This window comes from Hyla sarda, chromosome 8 (assembly GCF_029499605.1).
Source record: "Hyla sarda isolate aHylSar1 chromosome 8, aHylSar1.hap1, whole genome shotgun sequence".
In the NCBI taxonomy this organism is placed as follows: Eukaryota; Metazoa; Chordata; class Amphibia; order Anura; family Hylidae; genus Hyla; species Hyla sarda.
Window position 1 is genome coordinate 184,190,708 of NC_079196.1, and position 21,287 is coordinate 184,211,994.

A 21,287-nucleotide genomic window follows, 5' to 3' on the forward strand; every position below is an offset into this window, starting at 1 on the left:
GACTGACGATGTCCTAAAATGGACACCGTATACACATATATATATATATATATATATATATATATATATATCTATATATTATTTTATTTTTTTCCACTAGCTTCCCCCAACTCCTCCACCTCATAAAAAAGTATATGCCTAGGAAAGTCAATGTATGTATAACATAACAAAGCCCCATTGATTCATTCATTTCAAGGGACAAGAGTGGAATAGTGCTTAGAACAACAAGTGTACGGCGTCGTATTCCCCACAAGCTGCCATTGTGGACCTACAAAACGTGATGAAAAATACAGACACGAGTCTACACCAAGATGGCGGCCGCGGTGATCGGAGACACATGATCAGCAGCAGGGCGCGCTCTTGTGTCTGTCATCGCTTATTACTAGAGCGCGGATATTTGAAGCGGGGATAGGGCTCCGTATGGCGGACGTGGCCGGACAGTTCAGTTCTCCACCGGTGAAGATGCTGGCGGCACAGCTGAGGCAATGTAAGAAACGGCCGGGGGCGGCGCCGTCCTTCTGGTTGGAGAGGTCGTCTGGCGGCGGGGAGCTGGAGGTCAGCGTGGTGTGGATGCAGGGCAACGTCCTCCAGGTGCGGCCGGAGCGGGGCACCACACTGCGCCTGACCGACGAAACCCACACCTTCACAGTGTGCGGGGCGGACAGGGTGCCCAAGGGAAAGCCGTGCCTAGAGCCAGGTATGCGGTACCGTAAAGTGTGAGCCGCTCTGTATAGAGGGGGTGTCATCTGCTGCCTGCCTGCCCGCCCTGTATACAGGGGCTGTCACCTTGCTGCCTGCCTGCCTGGCCTGTATACAGGGGCTGTCACCTGCTGCCTGCCTGCCTGGCCTGTATACAGGGGCTGTCACCTGCTGCCTGCCTGCCTGGCCTGTATACAGGGGCTGTCACCTGCTGCCTGCCTGCCTGGCCTGTATACAGGGGCTGTCACCTGCTGCCTGCCTGCCTGGCCTGTATACAGGGGCTGTCACCTGCTGCCTGGCCTGTATACAGGGGCTGTCACCTGCCTGCCTGGCCTGTATACAGGGGCTGTCACCTGCCTGCCTGGCCTGTATACAGGGGCTGTCACCTGCTGCCTGGCCTGTATACAGGGGCTGTCACCTGCCTGCCTGGCCTGTATACAGGGGCTGTCACCTGCTGCCTGCCTGCCTGGCCTGTATACAGGGGCTGTCACCTGCTGCCTGCCTGCCTGGCTGTATACAGGGGCTGTCACCTGCTGCCTGCCTGCCTGGCCTGTATACAGGGGCTGTCACCTGCTGCCTGCCTGCCTGGCCTGTATACAGGGGCTGTCACCTGCTGCCTGCCTGCCTGGCCTGTATACAGGGGCTGTCACCTGCTGCCTGCCTGCCCTGGCCTGTATACAGGGGCTGTCACCTGCTGCCTGCCTGCCTGGCCCTGTATACAGGGGCTGTCACCTGCTGCCTGCTGCCTGGCCTGTATACAGGGGCTGTCACCTGCTGCCTGCCTGCCTGGCCTGTATACAGGGGCTGTCACCTGCTGCCTGCCTGCCTGGCCTGTATACAGGGGCTGTCACCTGCTGCCTGCCTGCCTGGCCTGTATACAGGGGCTGTCACCTGCTGCCTGCCTGCCTGGCCTGTATACAGGGGCTGTCACCTGCTGCCTGCCTGCCTGGCCTGTATACAGGGGCTGTCACCTGCTGCTTGCCTGCCTGGCCTGTATACAGGGGCTGTCACCTGCTGCTTGCCTGCCTGGCCTGTATACAGGGGCTGTCACCTGCTGCTTGCCTGCCTGGCCTGTATACAGGGGCTGTCACCTGCTGCCTGCCTGCCTGGCCTGTATACAGGGGCTGTCACCTGCTGCCTGCCTGCCTGGCCTGTATACAGGGGCTGTCACCTGCTGCCTGCCTGCCTGTCCTGTATACAGGGGCTGTCACCTGCTGCTGACTGTGTGGTATGGCAGGGTGTGAGGTGCAGGGCAGATGTTGTTACCCTAGGAGCAGATGGTATTAACCCCTTGTGTTTTACACCAGGGCGTGGTTTAGCCTATAACCACCCGAAGGTATACCGCTGGATCCTGGGCAAGGCACGACACCGACGCCAGGTTACGGACAACGGTAGCTTTACTGAGGGTAGACAGTTGTAAGTCTATGCAGAACAGCCTGGGCCAAAGGAGGTGACCAGTGACACAGAGGCCTCGCAGGCTTGCTGGGACTTGTAGTTGGACGGGAGAATTTAGTGCAGTCCACACTGGGTAGACAGATGACTTGACTGACTTGTGACTGACAGGACAGTGACTTTAGCTTACTTGCACTTGACTTGAGGCCTCCACTATACACATACACAATGCACGACTGTACTGGACCTCAGCAGGAAGCAAGAGAGAAAAGCTCCACCCAGGACTTATATGGGGGAGACTAGCAAGGAGCCCATAGGTCACTCTTACCTCCTGGGTAAAAATCGCATGGTACATTTTAGAGGTGCACCGAAATGGAAATTTCAGAACCGAAACAAAAAAAAATGTCCGGCCGATACCGAAAATGACTTCTCCCCATCTTCTGGTAAAATGCAGCGCTCCGCTCATTAGATTAGAGTAGATTCCCCCACATTAGATTCCCAGCTCCCCCCACATTAGGTCGGAGTTCCCCCACAATAGTAGGCAGCTCCCCCACAATAGTAGGCAGCTCCCCCACAACAGTAGGCAGGTTCCCAAATTAGGTCAGCATTTCCCCCACAATAGTAGGCAGCTCCCCCCAACAATAGTAGGCAGTTCCCACACAATATTAGGCAGCTCCCCCCAACAATATTAGGCAGCTCCCCCCAACAATATTAGGCAGCTCCCCCCCACATTAGGGCAGCAGTTCCCCCACAATAGTAGGGCAGGTTCCTCACATTAGGTCAGCATTTCCCCCACAATATTAGGCAGCTCCCCCAACAATATTAGGCAGTTCCCACACAATATTAGGCAGCTCCCCCCAACAATATTAGGCAGCTCCCCCCCCCCCCACATTAGGGCAGCAGTTCCCCCACAATAGTAGGCAGGTTCCTCACATTAGGTCAGCATTTCCCCCACAATATTAGGCAGCTCCCCCCAACAATATTAGGCCGTTCCCCCCACATTTGTAGGCAGCTCCCCCCCCACAATATCAGGCAGCTCCCCCCAACAATATCAGGCAGCTCCCCCCCCCCCCCCACAATATCAGGCAGCTCCCCCCAACAATATTAGGCAGCTCCCCCCACAATATTAGGCAGCTCCCCCCACAATATTAGGCAGCTCCCCCCACAATATTAGGCAGCTCCCCCCACAATATTAGGCAGCTCCCCCCACAATATCAGGCAGCTTCTCCCCCCCCCCCCCCACAATATCAGGCAGCTTCTCCCCCCCCCCCCCCACAATATCAGGCAGCTTCTCCCCCCCCCCCCACAATATCAGGCAGCTTCTCCCCCCCCCCCCCACAATATCAGGCAGCTTCTCCCCCCCCCCCCACAATATCAGGCAGCTTCTCTCCTCCCCCACAATATCAGGCAGCTTCCCCCCCCCCCACAATATCAGGCAGCTTCCCCCCCCCCCCACAATATCAGGGCAGCTTCCCCCCCCCCCCCCCCCCCACAATATCAGGCAGCTCCCTCCCCCCCCCCCCCACAATATCAGGCAGCTTCCCTCCCCCCCCCCCCACAATATCAGGCAGCTTCCCCCCCCCCACAATATCAGGCAGCTTCCCCCCCCCCACAATATCAGGCAGCTCCCCCCCCCATAATATCAGGCAGCTTCCCCCCCCCCACAATATTAGGCAGCTCCCCCCCCCACAATATTAGGCAGCTCCCCCCCCCACAATATTAGGCAGCTCCCCCCCCCACAATATTAGGCAGCTCCCCCCCCCCACAATATTAGGCAGCTCCCCCCCCCCCACAATATTAGGCAGCTTCCCCCCCCCATAATATCAGGCAGCTTCCCCCCCCCATAATATCAGGCAGCCCCCCCCCACAATATCAGGCAGCTCCCCCCCCCCACAATATTAGGCAGCCCCCCCCCCCACAATTTAGGCAGCTCCCCCCCCCCCACAATATTAGGCAGCTCCCCACAATATTAGGCAGCTCCCCCCCCCACAATATTAGGCAGCTCCCCCCCCACAATATTAGGCAGCTCCCCACAATATTAGGCAGCTCCCCCCCCCCCCCCCAACACACACACACATTTGTAGGCAGCTCCCACCCACATTAGGTCAGCAGTTCCCCCACTCCACAGACATACAGCCTCCAGCCATATACAGTGTATGGCTGGAGGCTGCATGTCTGTATTGCTGCCCCCACAGTGATCCGGTCCACCGCTCCTCCGGCCCGGGGTCACATCTACTGCTATGGCATATGGACCATAGCAGTAGGTGCCGGGACCGGAGGAGCGGTGACCGGAACACTGAAGAAGATGACGCGGTCACTTACCATGCCCCGTTGCGTTCTCCTGCGACGATCCTGCGGTCCTCCTGCGTCTCTATGGTTGTACGCACGGGACGTCAGTGACGTCCCGTGCGTACGACCATAGAGGCGGAGAAGCGAAGGACCGAAGGAGGATCGCGGGAGGACGCCGGGGGAATGGTGAGTGACCGGCGGACATCCTTATGTCCCGAAAAGATTTTTCGGGACACAGGGATGTCCGGGATAGGAATACTTCTTTTTATGTGCCCGGGCTCCCGTGTGCGGCTGCAGGCGGGGGGCCGGCCAGAGCATATAAAAACTAATACAGTATCCTAAAAACCAGGGGGCCTCCAGCTGTTGTGAAACTACAACTCCCAGCATGCCCGGACAGACTTTGCCGGTCCGGGCATTGCTGGGAGTTGTAGTTTCACAACAGCTGGAGGCCCCCTGGTTTTTAGTATACAGTATTAGGTTTTATATGCTCGGGCCGGCCCCCGCCTGCAGCCACACACAGGAGCCGGCCCGGGCACATAAAAAGAAGTATTCCTAATCCTATCCCGGAGAGCGCAAACCCCCCCCCCCCCCCCCCCAGATGTTGCGGCCCGGCCCCCCCCTGCACCCCCCATGAGTGCCTCTGCCACTGGCAGTGTTTGTAACTTGTGCTGTGGGCGGGCAGGGCAGGTGGGTCATTATCGGCAGATTTTTAGTTGTTTCAGCATTTTGCCGAAATAGCTATTTTCGGCCGATATGTATCGGCCGCCCGATATATCGGTGCATCCCTAGTACATTTTATTAAAGGCATAACACATCTTTTAATATACAACAGGTGGAAACAACTACAGGGGGCCCTGGGTCTCTGCCTGACAGGGCAGGAAAGGTATGAGGCAACACCATCCTACTGGGCCACCACAGCTGCCTGCCCTGTATAGAGGGTCTGTCATCTGCTGCTGCTGCCTGCCCTGTATAGAGGGGCTGTCGTCGTCTGCTGCTGCCTGCCCTGTATAGAGGGGCTGTCGTCTGCTGCTGCCTGCCCTGTATAGAGGGGCTGTCGTCTGCTGCTGCCTGCCCTGTATAGAGGGGCTGTCGTCTGCTGCTGCCTGCCCTGTATAGAGGGGCTGTCGTCTGCTGCTGCCTGCCCTGTATAGAGGGGCTGTCGTCTGCTGCTGCCTGCCCTGTATAGAGGGGCTGTCGTCTGCTGCTGCCTGCCCTGTATAGAGGGTCTGCCGTCTGCTGCTGCCTGCCCTGTATAGAGGGGCTGCCATCTGCTGCTGCCTGTCCTGTATAGAGGGGCTGTCATCTGCTGCTGCTGCCTGCCCTGTATAGAGGGGCTGTCATCTGCTGCTGCTGCCTGCCCTGTATAGAGGCACTGTCATCTGCTGCTGCTGCCTGCCCTGTATAGAGGGACTGTCATCTGCTGCTGCTGCCTGCCCTGTATAGAGGGACTGTCATCTGCTGCTGCTGCCTGTCCTGTATAGAGGGTCCTGTCGTCTGCTGCTGCCTGCCCTGTATAGAGGGGCTGTCATCTGCAACATCCTAAGTGGCATTCCAACATTGAAGCAAGCCCAGCAGCTTCTCTGGCTTTATAGATGGCAGGTGACAGCTGCCATCAGCAGCCAGGATGTGGCCAGTAATGGCTGTGATAATGGTGATCCCAGCCATTAACCCTTTCAGAATCTATGATCAATACGGACTGCTACTTGGATACACTCATTGTACCACCCGCAGTGCGATTAAGGGGATCCGATGAGTGAACATAACGGCCAGAGCTCTCCTTACCTGCTACTTTCTGCTTCTGGGACTATACAAATGGATTGCCAATATCACTCATCAGTGCTATGCCAATGAATAGCACTTAACAGTAATGGCAATCCAAACATACTATACTAAACCCTTTTCACTGCAGCGCCCCTAGAAAAAAATAACGTATATAGCAAAATCTGTAGAGTAAAAAAATCTGATCAATCACACAATGGTACTTGATAAAAACTACTACAGATCACCAAAAAGAAGCCTCATGCAGCTCAGTAAACAAAAAAAATTAAAGGTGTAAGCGTCAAAAAGTTTCATTAAAAAAAAAATTCTAAAATGTTTAAGAATTTTTTTTTAATTTGCTAAACATGACAAAAATATACAAATTGGGTATTCTTGTAATCACGGCAACCTTAGGTATCAAGATAACATACGTTTGATTGCATGGTAAACTGTGTGTGAAAAAAAAAAATCTTTTTTTTTCTTCACCTTTACAAATATATATATTTTTTCTCTTTTGGAGCATATGAAAAATGCCGGAAGGCATTACAAAGTACAATTGTCCTCGTAAAAAACAAAACCCTCGTAGGGGTCTGTAGATGGAATAAATAGGAGTTACGACTATTAAAGGGCGAGGAGGAAAAAGTGAAAGAACGAAAAATGGCAAGGTCCCTAAGGGGTCAAGTTCAGACACTAATTCCTACTTTACGTCTAAGAGGAGGTTCGCACATATATACACACATGGATAATGCTGATAAAAGGTTTCCTCCAGACAGATGCTTATCTCATGTCTTCAGTATTGTAGAATTACTAAAAACAATAGACCTGATGGAAAGTCCCTGTGATGGAGCCTGGAGGGAATACCCTGTCCTACCGCCGTATACTTATATAAACGGCACTGACATCAAAGCATCAATGTTTTCAATAAATGCTGAATTATTATTATAGTGAAGTTTTAACATGAAGGACACAAAAAGGGGGTTTTTTAGGGTAGTGTGAAATCCTTAAAGCCCCATAGTGGGGGGGAAAAAAAGTTAATGAAATCTCCTAACTAACTAAAAGAAGGCCCCAAATCCACTAGATTCTGTTCATCTCTGAGGTCTGTGTATAAACAAAGTCAAAACCCAAGGGCCACATATGGGGTGGTCCCGACGGCTATCAGCAGATAGTGGATCAGTGGAGCCGTGGCTAATACTGGACATCACGATCACGGGGATGTCTGGCATTAACCTCTTAGACGCCACCTCTAAAATGGAAAAAAATCTATCCCGGCAGCTCAGCAGAGCCCTTACCTGCCTCCTTGCCATCCAATCATTGACTCGATGCTCCAGGATGGTCCCTATAAGTGACTTTATTTTAATTTTTTTTAAACACAAAAGTTTAGTAAATGTGAATTAACCCTTCCCTAATAAAAGTTTTGAATCGCCTTCCCCTCTTTTCCAATAAAAAATGGAATATGTAAACAAAAATAAATCTCCAAACTATAAAAATATGTTAATAAACCCGCCCAGTCAATGGCATACACGTAGAAAAAAGTCAAATTGCGTTTTTTTTTTGTCACTCTTTTACTAATGAGTCATGATGCCGTTAAAGGGGTACTTCGTCGCTAAACATCTTATCCCCCAGCTGTCTGCAGACTCCCGCAGCCAAGGAATTACTACTCCCATCATGGAATCAAGTCTGTTCCATGATGGGAGTAGTAGTAGTCCCTCAGCACTACAGGAGTCTGCTGATGTCACCTCTTCTGAGCATGCTCAGTAAAAATAACATCTGTTATAACAGGCATTAACAGGTGTACTTACTAACGTCTGTCGGCCATAGACTTCAATGTTAAAAATAATGTCCATTAATTTATCCGTTTCTTGTGACGGAAAATTTTTTTGCATGTTCCGTTAATTCTTCCGTCACAACTCACGGCCGTTATTCATAAAGGACTATAACGGATCATAACGGATAATCATAAAATCCCATAGACTTTTCTAATGGACGGATCTTTTAACGGATAAATGTTATAGTGTGAAAGCAGCCTTATACACAGACTGTGGACTGAAGCCCAAACAAAGGAAGTGCAGCCTGGAGTGCTGAGGGGGTGTGTCCAGCCTCATCCAATCATAGCTCCTCTCACACTTAACTGCCATATGCTGTTGGTTGGACACCCCCCCCCCCCCCCCCTCAGCACTCCAGGCTACACTTCCTGTGTTTGGGCTTCGGTCCAAAGTCTGTTTTTGAGATTGGGGGGAAATGTGCTCTTGAGCTTTTTTAAGCACAAATAAAACATAGAAAACAATTATTATTATTTTTTTTTTAAACAAGTATATTAGAACTATTTATTTACCATGAGGAGTGCAATAGCAAAAATTTGTTTTAATGAGTTACCATTTAACTCCTTCCGTATCAAATGTTTTTCGCCCCTTTTCCTATTTTCCATGTATAAAAATATGTAAACATATTCAAAATTTGGTATCACTGTGTTCGTAATTGTCTGAATATTACATTCTTTATCCTGTACGTTGAATGGCGTAAACAAAAAAAATATAAATAAAATACAGAATTGCAGGATTTGCAAAGATCATCAGATTATGGCGCAAAAAATAATTATCCCTCAATCACTGTATTCGGAAAAATATAAGTTATAGGGATCAGAGTAGGACAATTTTAAGCATACTTTATTTTTGTACCAAAAGCTATAATTTTAAGTAGTAAAATAAAACCTATACAAATTGGGTATTGTGGTGAGGGTGCGATGAAAGGGCAGATGTTATTACCCTAGGAGCAGATGGCATTAACCCCGTGTTCGTGATGCCAGGTCGTAGTTATCCTCTACACGACCCGAGGTATGGCCGCAAGTTTACGGAACAACGGCAGCTTTACTGAGGCAGACGGGTTATAGTCTTTACAGCTCAGTTAGACCCAAGAAGATGACCAGTTACTTTAGGAGACTTGCAGGCTCGCTGGGACTTGTAGTGGACTTGGGCTTAATTATGCAATCCCACGCTGACTTTAGCAGGCTTGACAGACTTGACTATGACTGACTAGACTTCACCCCTGTGGTTGCTTACCAGGTTTTGACTTTCATGACTATTTGGTTAGGCCTTGGTCTCCCTTAGGACACCACACACTCTCAGGTCTTGACTGTACTGCTCCTCAGCAACAACTCAACTCACTAGCTCCTCCCTTGGTTTATAAGGGAGCATTTTGGAGGGGTCCTATAGGTCACCTGGTCACTGACACCTTCCCTGGTTACATGACTTAACAACAGGACTGCATTCACACCTCATTTCAGCCTATGGTTGACTGATCCGACTGGGGGAGGGGAAAACTGGGCGCTCCCATACCCCAGCCTGACCAGCACTGAAATCCATTTACTTTAATGAGCCGACCAGAGTCAATTGGTGACTTCGGCCGGCTCATTTTTTACCTGTATCCGGTTACCTGACCGGACCTAAAACCGTAGTATACTACGGTTTTAGGTCTAATCACAAAATGATATACGGGCCAAAAATGAGCCGACCGAAGTCACCAATTGACTCCGGTCGGCTCATTAAAGTAAATGGATTTCACCGCCGGTCAGGCTGGGGTACAGGAGCGGCCCAGTTTTCCCCTCCCCCTGCCGTACTGTAGGCTGAAAGCGAGGTGTGAATGCAGCCTTAAATACAACACATTAACCCTTTATATAACCATAGTGTGAGTCCTGAGGTGTGTGTGTGTGTGTGTGTGTGTGTGTGTGTGTGTGTGTGGGGCCAGGGGACTGGGACTGAGTCCACCTGAATGGACCAAACAGTGTACAGAAGGGCCACTTCTGTACTAGGCCACCACAGTATCATACATTGTATGGACCTTTTTTTTACATTTCCACACCCTTGGTAGATGCAAATTAATAAACTTGTGACATTAGTATTTGTTAAACAAGCAGAGAATTTAAAATGCATGCAATTTTTTTTCCAATTGTTAACAAAATTTGGAGTTTTTCAGAAAAAAACAGACTATATCAACCAAAATGTAACACTATTATAAAGTACAAAATGTCACAAAAACTCTGATTCTAGGGCTGCAACTATTGATGATTTTCATATTAGATTACGTGGCTGTTTGTTTTTTCGACTATTTGGATAAAGTTAATAGGTAAGGCGATGCTCACATGTTGCATACAGTATGGCAAAAAAGTAGTTAGTCAGCCACCAATTGTGCAAGTTCTCCCACTTAAAAAGATCTGAGAGGCCATAGGTATACCTCAACTATTAGACATAATGAGAAAAAAAAAATTCATAAAATCACTGTCTGATTTTTAAAGAATTTATTTGCAAATTATGGTGGAAAATAAGTATTTGGTCAATAACAAAAGTTCATCTCAATACTTTGTTATATACCATTTGTTTTACAGTAACAAGAGGTCAAACATTTTCTGTAAATCTTCACAAGGTTTTCACATACTGTTGCTGGTATTTTTTGGCCCATTCCTCCATGCAGATCTCCTCTAGAGCAGTGATGTTTTTGGTTCTGTTGCTGGGCAACACGGATTTTCAACTCCCTCCAAAGGTTTTCTATGGGATTGAGATCTGGAGACTGGCTAGGCCACTCCAGGACCTTGAAATGCTTTTTTGCAAAGCCACTCCTTTGTTGCCCTGGTGGTGTGTTTGGGACCAGCCACTTTTCATCTTCAATGCCCTTGCTGATGGAAGGAGGTTTTCACTCAAAATCTCATGATACATAGCCCCATTCATTCTTTCCTTTACACGTATCAGTTGTCCTGGTCCCTTGGCAAAAAACAGCCCCAAAGCATGTTTCCACCCCATGCTTTACAGTAGGTATGGTGTTCTTTGGATGCAACTCAGCATTCTTTCTCTTCCAAACATGACAAGTTGAGTTTTTACCAAAAAGTTCTATTTTGGATTCATCTGACCATATGACATTCTCCCAATACTCTTCTGGATCATCCGAATGTTCTCTAGCAAACTTCAGACGGGCCCGGACATTTACTGGCTTAAGCAGGGGGTACGTCTGGCACTGAATGATTTGAGTCCCTGGCGGCATAGTGTGTTACTGATGGTAGCTTTTGTTACTTTGGTCTCAGCTCTCTGCAGGTCATTCACTAGGTCCCCCCGCGTGGTTCTGGGATTTTTGCTCACCGTTCTTGTGATCATTTTGACACCATGGGGTGAGATCTTGCATGGAGCCCCAGATCGAGGGAGATTCAGTGGTCTTGTATGTCTTCCATTTTCTAATAATTGCTCCCACAGTTGATTTCTTCACACCAAGCTGCTTGCCTATTACAGATTCAGTCTTCCCAGCCTAGTGCAGGTCTAAAATTTTTGTTTCTGGTGTCCTTCGACAGCTCTTTTGTCTTGGACATAATGGAGTTTGGAGTGTGACTGTTTCAGGTTGTGGACAGGTGTCTCTTCTTTTTATTTTGATAACAAGTTCAAACAGGTGCCATTAATACAGTTGATGAGTGGAGGACAGAGGAGTTTCTTAAAGTTAGATGTCTGTGAGAGCTAGAAATTGTGAGAGCTTGTTTGTAGGTGACCAAATACTTATTTTACACCATAATTAGCAAATTCTTTAAAAATCAGACAACGTGATTTTATGGATTTTTTTTTTTCCCCTCATTATGTCGCTCATAGTTGAGGTATACCTATGATGAAAATTACAGGCCTCTCATCTTTTTAAGTGGAAGAGATATATATATATATGTATATATATGTGTATATGTATATATATGTATATATGTATATATATGTGTATATATGTATATGTACACACGCGTACACGTATATGTACACACACGCGTACACGTACTTATACACACACGCATACATGTACTTATACACACATGCATACATGTACTTATACACACACGCATACATGTACATATACACACACACATACATACGTACATATACACACACACACACACATACGTACATATACACACACACACACACATACGTACATATACACACACACACACACACACACGTACATATACACACACACACACATACGTACATATACATATATACACACACACACACACACACATATATACATATATACACACACACATATACATATACATATACATACACACATATACACACATATACACACATATACATACACACTGGGGCAAAAAAGTATTTAGTCAGCCACCAATTGTGCAAGTTCTCCCACTTAAAAAGATGAAAGAGGCCTTTAATTTTCTTCATAGGTATACATCAACTATGAGAGACATAATGAGGAAAAAAATTCATAACATCATGTCTGATTTTTTTTTAAAGAATTTATTGGCAAATTATGGTGGAAAATTTGTATTTGGTCACCTACAAACAAGCAAGATTTCTGGCTCTCAGACTTGTAACTTCTTTAAATGGGCACTGTCATGAAATAAAAAAATTGATATGTTGTAGTACTTAAGTACTACAACATATCTCTAATATACTTTAATTTAAAAAAGTGATTTTTACACCAGTTTAAAATCACTTTTAAATTCGGCCACTAGGGGTCGCCCTCCAAATGGCCGAATGCATTCGGCAGTGACGTCACTACAGAATTTCGACTCATTTAAGCCTGGCAATGAGTTGAAATTCAGTCACTGCGGTGCTCGCTCCCGCCTGTCAATCAAACAGGCGAGAGCGAGCACGCTGATAGCTGGGGCTGCACGCATTGGCCAGCTCCACTGGCCTCGCGCACGGCCCTGCCCGCCCCAGTTACCCTGTCCGGAGGCACTGCACGCACTCATTGCTGCGCTGAACCTCCGGATGGGTAAGTCTGATCTGAGGTCTTATAATACCGGTCCCGGGTCTCAGCTGTAATATCGTGCACGGCAGGCCGGTGATGCTCGTCTACTCCTCCTCCCTGCGTAGCACATGCTCAGCTAAACAGGGAGGAGCAGACCCCGGAGCTGCCTGCAGTGCTATTGGCAGATCATCTACGCACAGGAGCGCTGCATAGACTATTTGAGGGCGTAAGCAAGCGCCCAGCAAGGCGTCAGTGACGTCGCGCCTGTTGGGAAGCGCTGCTTCCTGCCCTGCTGTCAGGATCCGGACTGGTATGCAGCGAGGACACTGGTGGTGGATCCTCTGTGTCAGTGGGGTGATGACCTGGGCCGTACCAGGTGAACGGAGTGTAAGGGGTTACTGGTTTTCACCAGAGCCCGCCGCAAAGCGGGATGGACTTGCAGCGGCAGGTAACCCCCAAGTCGTTCCACCCGATAGCGACTCAACCCCAGCTGACAGCAGAGACAGGCGCGGTACACAGGGACAAGGCAAGAGCAAGGTCGGACATAGCAGAAGGTCAGGGCAGGCAGCAAGAGTCATAGTCTGGGGCAACAGCAGAAGGTCTGGGTACACATGCTTGGGAACACACTAAACGCTTTCACAGGGCACAAGGCAACAAGATCCGGCAAGGACAGGAAGGGGAAGTGGGTTTTTATACAAAAGGCGCAGGTGCAGTTACTGATTGGGCCATGCACCAATCAATGGTGCACTGGCCCTTTAAATCTCAGAGAGCCGACACTTGCATTTACCAGATTGAGCAGAGCCACCTTTGCCGGACCCCTTGTAGCAGGCTGCATGTCTTGTGCCAGAAGCTCCCACAAACCAATAGAGGCCCTTGGCTGCACTGATGGAGATTCATCCTGCTATAGAGGAACGCGCACGGGTGGCTCTGGTAAATGTAAAGGTCAGGGGGGAACAATTGATCGAAATGCCAATGAACCGTGTGAATGATTTTCAGTATTGATTTTCATCAATTATAACTATAATTGCTGCAGCCTTATCTGAATCGCTTGGGTGTAAAAGCATCACAAAATTTGTTACCACATAAAGAGACACATGGCAGATTTGGAAATTGGTACCTTGTAATATTAGCACCAAACGTTTTTTCCTAACATTTCTCCTGTAGTGCAGCAGTGGGAAAGGTCTAACAACTTTATCTACATTCATATACAGGCTTTTCTCAAGAGACATCATTTACATTTAACCTCATTTAAAAATGTGTTTTCACTTTCTGTTTAGCAGAAGCCATGATTTGTCTTTGATGAGTTATCTGGAAACCATAAATTCCACATGTTACATACTATTTACACTGTGTTAGAAGAACTCAGGCCAATTCCAGGAAGGCATATTGTGTTTGTATATTTTTTATCTAAATTGGTTGTTTGCATAAAAGAAGCCAAGCTGTGTGCAGATTTTGCCACATTCATATCAATTGATCTTCTTTTAAAGGGGTTGTCCCACCATTAAAGTGGACCTGTTCGCAGAAAACAAAGCTTTTCAGTCCGGCAACAAAACCGGGTACGGTGCAAAAATGAGCCGACTGAAGTCACAATCTGACTCTGGCCAGCTCATTTAAATGAATGGGATGCATCAGGGTTACGGTAGCGGACAGTTTATAAATTTCCTCGCTAGATCCAGCTGCCGTATGCCAAAAATGTGAATTTAGCAGGATTCTGGGCTTTCATATTTATTATTTTAAATATTCATAGTCCTTTCCAGAGTGTTTCCCAGTAAAAAATGCAAAATGAATAAAAAAATAAAAAACACCCGCCAATAAAATTTATCATATTTTCCAATTTTACAAAATTTAACCCCTTCCCGACCTATGACATACCTGTACGTCATGGGTGGCAAGGTGTTCCCGACCCATGACATACAGGTACGTCATGAACATTTCTGCCGCTGCTCGCGGCATCCCGCAGCGCCCGGAAAGATGGTGGCTATCGCTGATAGCCAGCCATCTTACCGTGCGACCACGGGGGGTTTCATCCCCCACCCCACCCCCCCAGCGATCGCTGCTATCAGCTAGTCAAATCTGACTAGCTGATAGCAGCGTTTCGCTATGAAAATACTTAGCAGCGCGGTGTGTGAGTCCGGATCACGGGGATCGGGACACACACCGCTCTGCTAAGTGTCCCTGACCCGTCCCCCAGCATCACTTACCCGTCCATGCGGCTTCCCGAGCGGTCCCGGCGTCCTCCAGGCGGTCCCGGCGGCGCTGCGTCCCGGAGGTGAGTTTCCGGCAGCAGTGCGGCATCTTCATTGGCAGCAGTGAGATCGCCGTAAAGCGATCTCACTGCTGCCTCTGGGAGTTTCAAAACTGCAACTCCCAGCATGCCCAGACAGCCTTTGGCTTTCTGGGCATGCTGGGAGTTGTAGTTTTGCAACATCTGGAGGTCCTCAGTTTGGAAACCACTGTATAATGGTCTCCAATCTGTGCTCTTCCAAATGTTGCAAAACTACAACTCCCAGCATGCTCAGTCTGTCCAGTCATGCTGGGAGTTGTAGTTCTCTAACAACATCTGGAAGAGCACAGATTGGAGACCATTATACAGTGGTCTCCAAACTGTGGACCTCCAGATGTTGCAAAACTACAACTCCCAGTATGCCCAGACTGCCCAAGCATGCTGGAAGTTGTAGTTCGGCAACATCTGATCCTTCAGATATTGCCGAACTACAACTTCCAGCATGCCTGGGCAGTCTGGGCATGCTGGGAGTTGTAGTTTTGCAACAACTGGAGGCACACTAGTTGGGAAACATTGTCCGTTTCCTACCTCAGTGCCTCCAGCTGTTGCAATTGTTGCAAAACTATAACTCCCAGCATGCACTGACAGACCATGCATGCTGGGAGTTGTAGTTTTGCAACAGCTGGAGGCACACTGGTTTGGAAACACTAAGTTTGGTTGCAAAACACTTGAAAGTTTATTACTTAACTTAGTGTTTCCAAACCAGTGTGCCTCCAGCTGTTGCAAAACTACAACTCCCAGCATGCACGGACAGCCAAAGGGCATGCTCGGAGTTTGCAACAGCTGGATGTTTTCCCCCTCCCCCCAATGTGAATGTACAGGGTACACTCACATGGGCGGAGGTTTACAGTGAGTGCTGCAAGTTTGAGATGGCGCAAATTTTGAGCTGCAGCTCAAACTCCCAGCGGCAAACTTGCTGTAAACCTCTGCCCATGTGACTGTACCCTAAAAACACTACACTACACTGACACTAACCTAAAATAAAAAGTAAAAAAACACTACATATACACATACCCCTACACAGCCCCCCCTCCCCAAAAAAATGAAAAACGTCTGGTACGCTACTGTTTCCAAAACGGAGCCTCCAGCTGTTGCAAAATAATAACTCCCAGTATTGCCGGACAGCCATTGACTGTCCAGGCATGCTGGGAGTTTTGCAACAGCTGGAGGCACCCTGTTTGGGAATCATTGGCATAGAATACCCCTATGTCCACCCCTATGCAAATCCCTAATTCAGGCCTCAAATGCGCATGGCGCTCTCTCACTTTGGGTCCCTGTCGTATTTCAGGGCAACAGTTTTGGGCCACATATGGGGTATCGCCGTACTCGGGAGAAATTGCCTTACAAATTTTGGGGGGCTTTTTCTTCTTTAACCCCTTATGAAAAGGTTAAGTTGGGGTCTACACCAGCATGTTAGTGTAAAAAAATAAATTTTTTACACTGACCTGCTGGTGTTGCCCTATACTTTTCATTTTCACAAGAGGTAAAAGGGGAAAAAAGACTCTCTAAATTTATAAGGCAATTTCTCCCGACTACGGAGATACCCCATATGTGGGCGCAAAGTGCTCTGGGGGCGCACAACAAGGCCCACAAGGGAGAGTGCACCATGTACATTTGAGGCGATTTGCACAGGGGTGGCTGATTGTTACAGCAGTTCTGACAAACGCAAAACAATAAATATCCATATGTGACCCCATTTTGGAAACTACACCCCTCACGGAATGTAATAAGGGGTGCAGTGAGCATTTACACCCCACTGGTGTATGACAGATTTTTGGAACAGTGGTCTGTGAAAATGAAAAATAAAAATTTTCATTTGCACAGTCCACCGTTTCAAATATCTGTCAAACGCCAGTGGGGTGTAAATGCTCACTGCACCCCTTATTAAATTCCATGAGGGGTATAGTTTCCAAAATGGGGTCACATGTGGGGGGGGTCCACTGTTCTGGCACCATAGGGGCTTCCTAAAGGTGACATGCCCCCCAAAAACCCTTTCAGAAAAACTCACTCTCCAAAATCCCATTGTCGCTCCTTCCCTTCTGAGCCCTCTACTGCGCCCGCCGAACACTTTACATAGACATATGAGGTATGTGCTTACTAGAGAGAAATTGGGTTACAAATTTTAGGGTGATTTCTCTCCTTTTACCCCTTGTAAAAAATTCAAAAATTGGGTCTACAAGAAAATGCGAGTGTAAAAAAATGAAGATTTAGAATTTTCTCCTTCACTTTGCTGCTATTCCTGTGAAACACCTAAAGGGTTAAAACACTTAGTGAATGTCATTTTGAATACTTTGGGGGGTGCAGTTTTTATAATGGGGTCATTTGTAGGGTATTTCTAATATGAAGACCCTTAAAATCCACTTCCAACCTGAACTGGGCCCTGAAAAATTACGATTTTGAAAATCTTGAGAAAAATTGGAAAATTGCTGCGGAACTTTGAAGCCCTCTGGTGTCTTCCAAAAGTAAAAACTTGTCAATTTTTATATGCAAACATAAAGTAGACATATTGTATATGTGAATCAATATGTAATTTATTTGAAATATCCATTTTCCTTTCAAGCAGAGACTTTCAAAGTTAGAAAAATGCTAAATTTTCAAAATTTTCATGAATTTTTTAGATTTTTTACCAAGAAAGGATGCAAATATCAGTGAAATTTTACCAATAACATAAAGTAGAATATGTCACGAAAAAACAATCTCGGAATCAGAATGATAAGTAAAAGCATTCCAGAGTTATTAATGTTTAAAGTGACAGTGGTGAGATTTTCAATAAAATGCCCAGGTCCTGAAGGTGAAAATGGGCTGGGTCATGAAGGGGTTAAATAAAAAAAATTAAATGAACATATCTAGTATGGTCAATTGCGGAAATGTCCAAATGAATGAAATATGTTGATGATCCAAGTCCTTTCCTTGCCACACTGTCACACAGTTAAAAAAATAAAATAAAAATAAAATTAAATTAAATTAAAAAAGTACATTTTGTTTACTTTTCAATTACCCTCCACAAAAAAATTAAATTATTTTGGTTGGCCTGTATATTTTATGGTAAAATTTAAAGGTGTTATTACAAAGTACAATTGGTTGTGCAAAAAACAAGCCCTCACATGGCTCTGTGGATGGAAAAATAAGAATTATGGCTCTGAAGATGAGGAAGAAAAAAATGAACCAGTGAAGACATTCCTTATATATGGCAATCTCCCCATAGTCAGGTCTCTACATAGTGATATGAACCCTACATGTAGCAATTAAATGGGCACTCTCATTAAAACTAATTTTTGCTATTGCACTCCTTTATGGTAAATAAAAAAATATTTCTAATATACTTTGTTTAAAAAAATGAAGTTTTATTTGTGGTTAAAAAAAAGCTCCAGAGCACATTTACCCCTATCTCATACACAGACTTTGGACCGAAGCCCAAACACAGGAAGTGCAGCCTGGAGTGCTGAGGGTGTGTGTGTCCAACCAACAGCATATGGCAGCTAAGTGTGAGAGAAGCCATGATTGGATGAGACTGGACACCTCCCCCCCCCCCCCCCCCCTCAGCACTACAGGATGCACTTCCTGTGTTTGGGCTTTAGTCCAAAGTCTGTATAAGATGGGGAAAATGAGCTCTTGAGCTTTTTTTAAACACAAATAATACATAGAAAACTTCATTTTTTTTTTTTTTTTAAAGTAGATTAGAAATATTTTTTATTTACCATAAGGAGTGCAATAGCAAAATTAGTTTTAATGAGTGCCCATTAAAGGGGGAGATTAATCAAAACCTGTGTAGAGGAAGAGTGGTGCAGTTGCTCAGAGTAACAAATTAGATTTTTTTTTCTTTCATTTCTCAGAGGCTTTTTTTTTTTTTTATAGATAAAGGATGTGCACTGGTTTCTATGGGCAACTGCACCTCTCTTCCTTTACTCACTTGCTATTTGGCATGATGTTCCTGCTTACTGAGAATTGCTAAAACTAATAGAAGTCAAAATAGCTCCTAAAACTTAATAGCTGGCTTCTAACATTTACAATATACTGTTTTTTGGATTAGGACCTACATGACGGTCTCTCTTTTTGTTCACAGGGAAGTATGTGATGGTGATGGGCTCTGTATTATCCTGCAGCCCTGAGCCCATAATTCGTGCTGTGAAGATCAGCGATTTATCCGAAAATCCTGTAAATCGTACAATGTGGAAATATGAAGTGGAGGATTTACATATGAACATCCAATACAGTTAGTGTACCTGTTGTACAAATACATTGGACCATCACTGGCATAGTTACTCTTTAAAGACTTCTCTTGAGGCCACGTTGTTGAAAACGTTACCAGCTGTGCATTTTGGTGGGAAATGATCATATGACATTGGTGGTGGTATTTATTGTCCTAGTAATTAAGTGGTTGTTTTAATATTCTGCTATTTGTAAAAACAGTGCAATAAAACAGTGTTTGTATAGTGCTTGCACGTATCAGTTTAGATCCAACCTTGGGAACTGCACTATTCTCATACAGCATTTTGTTACTTCTATACCATTCAGGTTCTGGTGCCTCTAGAATATTTTGACTGCTCTACCATTCAGGAACTGGTGTCTCTAGAAAAAATATGGGAATAATCTACCAAAGCCACTGCAGTCTTTGAGGCGGAAAGGTCTACACCTTCACCAAGCATTGTCAGTTGGACCAACTTTCAGTAAAGGATCGATCTTTCGGGATAAAATAACTTCAACTGTGGTTCTTCCATAAGTTGGCTATTTGGTATTCTCCTTTTGGTGCTGTCGTAGACGGCCACTACTCCCCAGCATGAAATAATCTCAGAGGAAGCTATTAACAGTTTAGATACTGATGTCTAAGCTGCATTTAACCTGTTGGGGACGGAGGACATACACTCTCACATCCTGGTACTTAAGGACGGTCACTGGTGACCCGATCACCCAGAATATAAGTGATCGGAGCTGTCAGAAATAGCTCCGACCATCCTAAAGGATAAGAGCGAGGTGGCAGGGTTGCCACCTCCTCCTATCCCCTGCCATTGGTTGGTCAGGACTGACCGACCAATGGCAGTTGGGAGCGGGGGGATTAAAGTTCATTTCCCCCGCTCTGCCCACATATTGAAGTCTGGGTCGGGGACGCATGGCTGGCTTACCGGAGCAGCGGCAGCAGGAAGAGGCAGGCCGGAAAGTGTGGCGGTGGAGGAAGCTGCAGTGACGATCGCTGGTAAGTAATCTTCACTGTGGCCTTCTAAAAGTTGCAAAAGTATAACTCCCAGCATGCCCAGACAGCCAAAGGCTGTCTGAGCATGCTGGGAGTTTTAATTTTGCAACATCTGGAGGGCCACAGTTTGGAGACCACTGTGATCTGAGGTGTAGTTTCCAAAATGGTGTCGTGTGTGTGTGCGTGGGTCCACTGTTCTGGCACCATGGGGGCTTTGTAAACGCACATGGCCCCCGACTTCCATTCCAACCAAATTCTCTCTCCAAAAGCCCAATGGCGCTCCCTCTCTTGTAAGCATTGTAGTTCGCCCGCAGAGTACTTTTATATCCACATATGAGGTATTTTCATACTCAGAAGAAATGGGGTTACACATTTTGGGAGGCTTTTTCTTCTAATTACCCCTTGTGAAAATGAAAAATTTGGGGTAACACCAGCATTTTTTTTTGAAAAAGAAAATGTTTGTCAATCACCTGTGGGGTGTTCCTTGAGGGGTGTAGTTTCCAAAATTGTATGCCATGTTTTTGTTTTTTTTATGTTCTGGCATCATGGGGGGCTACCTAAACGAGACATGCCCCCCAAAAACCATTTCAGCAAAATTCGCTCTCCAAAGCCCAATGTCTCTTCTTTCCTTCTGAGCTCTCTAGTGCATCCACAGAGAATTTTACATCCACATATGAGGTATTTCCTTACTCAGAAGAAATGGGAGTACAAATTTTGGGGGGCATTTTCTCCTATTCCTCCTTGTGAAAATGAAGTTTGGGGTAACACCAGCATTTGTGTTAAAAATCAAATTTTTCATCTTCATGTCCCACTTTAATGAAAGTTTATCAATCACCTGTGGGTTATAAAGATTCAATTTACCCCTTGAGGGGTGTTGCCACGTGTTTTTTTTATTTTTTTTATTTTATTTTTTCCTGTTCTGGCATCATTGGGGCTTCTTAA

At 46.4% G+C, this 21,287-nt stretch overlaps 1 protein-coding gene across 1 annotated transcript; it reads left to right on the forward strand.

The window, feature by feature from the left end:
- Positions 1-312: 312 nt before the first annotated feature.
- On the forward strand, positions 313-19,620 carry RMI2 (RecQ mediated genome instability 2). The gene is made up of 2 exons (XM_056534542.1): positions 313-697; positions 19,221-19,620. Exons 1-2 carry the CDS (start codon positions 421-423, stop codon positions 19,373-19,375), a joined length of 432 nt encoding a protein of 143 aa, XP_056390517.1. The 5' UTR covers positions 313-420; the 3' UTR covers positions 19,376-19,620.
- The last annotated feature ends 1,667 nt before the right edge of the window (positions 19,621-21,287 follow it).

Excerpts from the sequence above, each read along its gene's own strand:
- RMI2 (XM_056534542.1), top strand. The coding sequence starts at position 421 with ATGGCGGACGTGGCCGGACAGTTCAGTTCTCCACCGGTGAAGATGCTG. Across the intron at positions 698-19,220 it reads AAAGCCGTGCCTAGAGCCAG|GGAAGTATGTGATGGTGATG; the intron begins GTATGCGGTACC and ends TTTTGTTCACAG.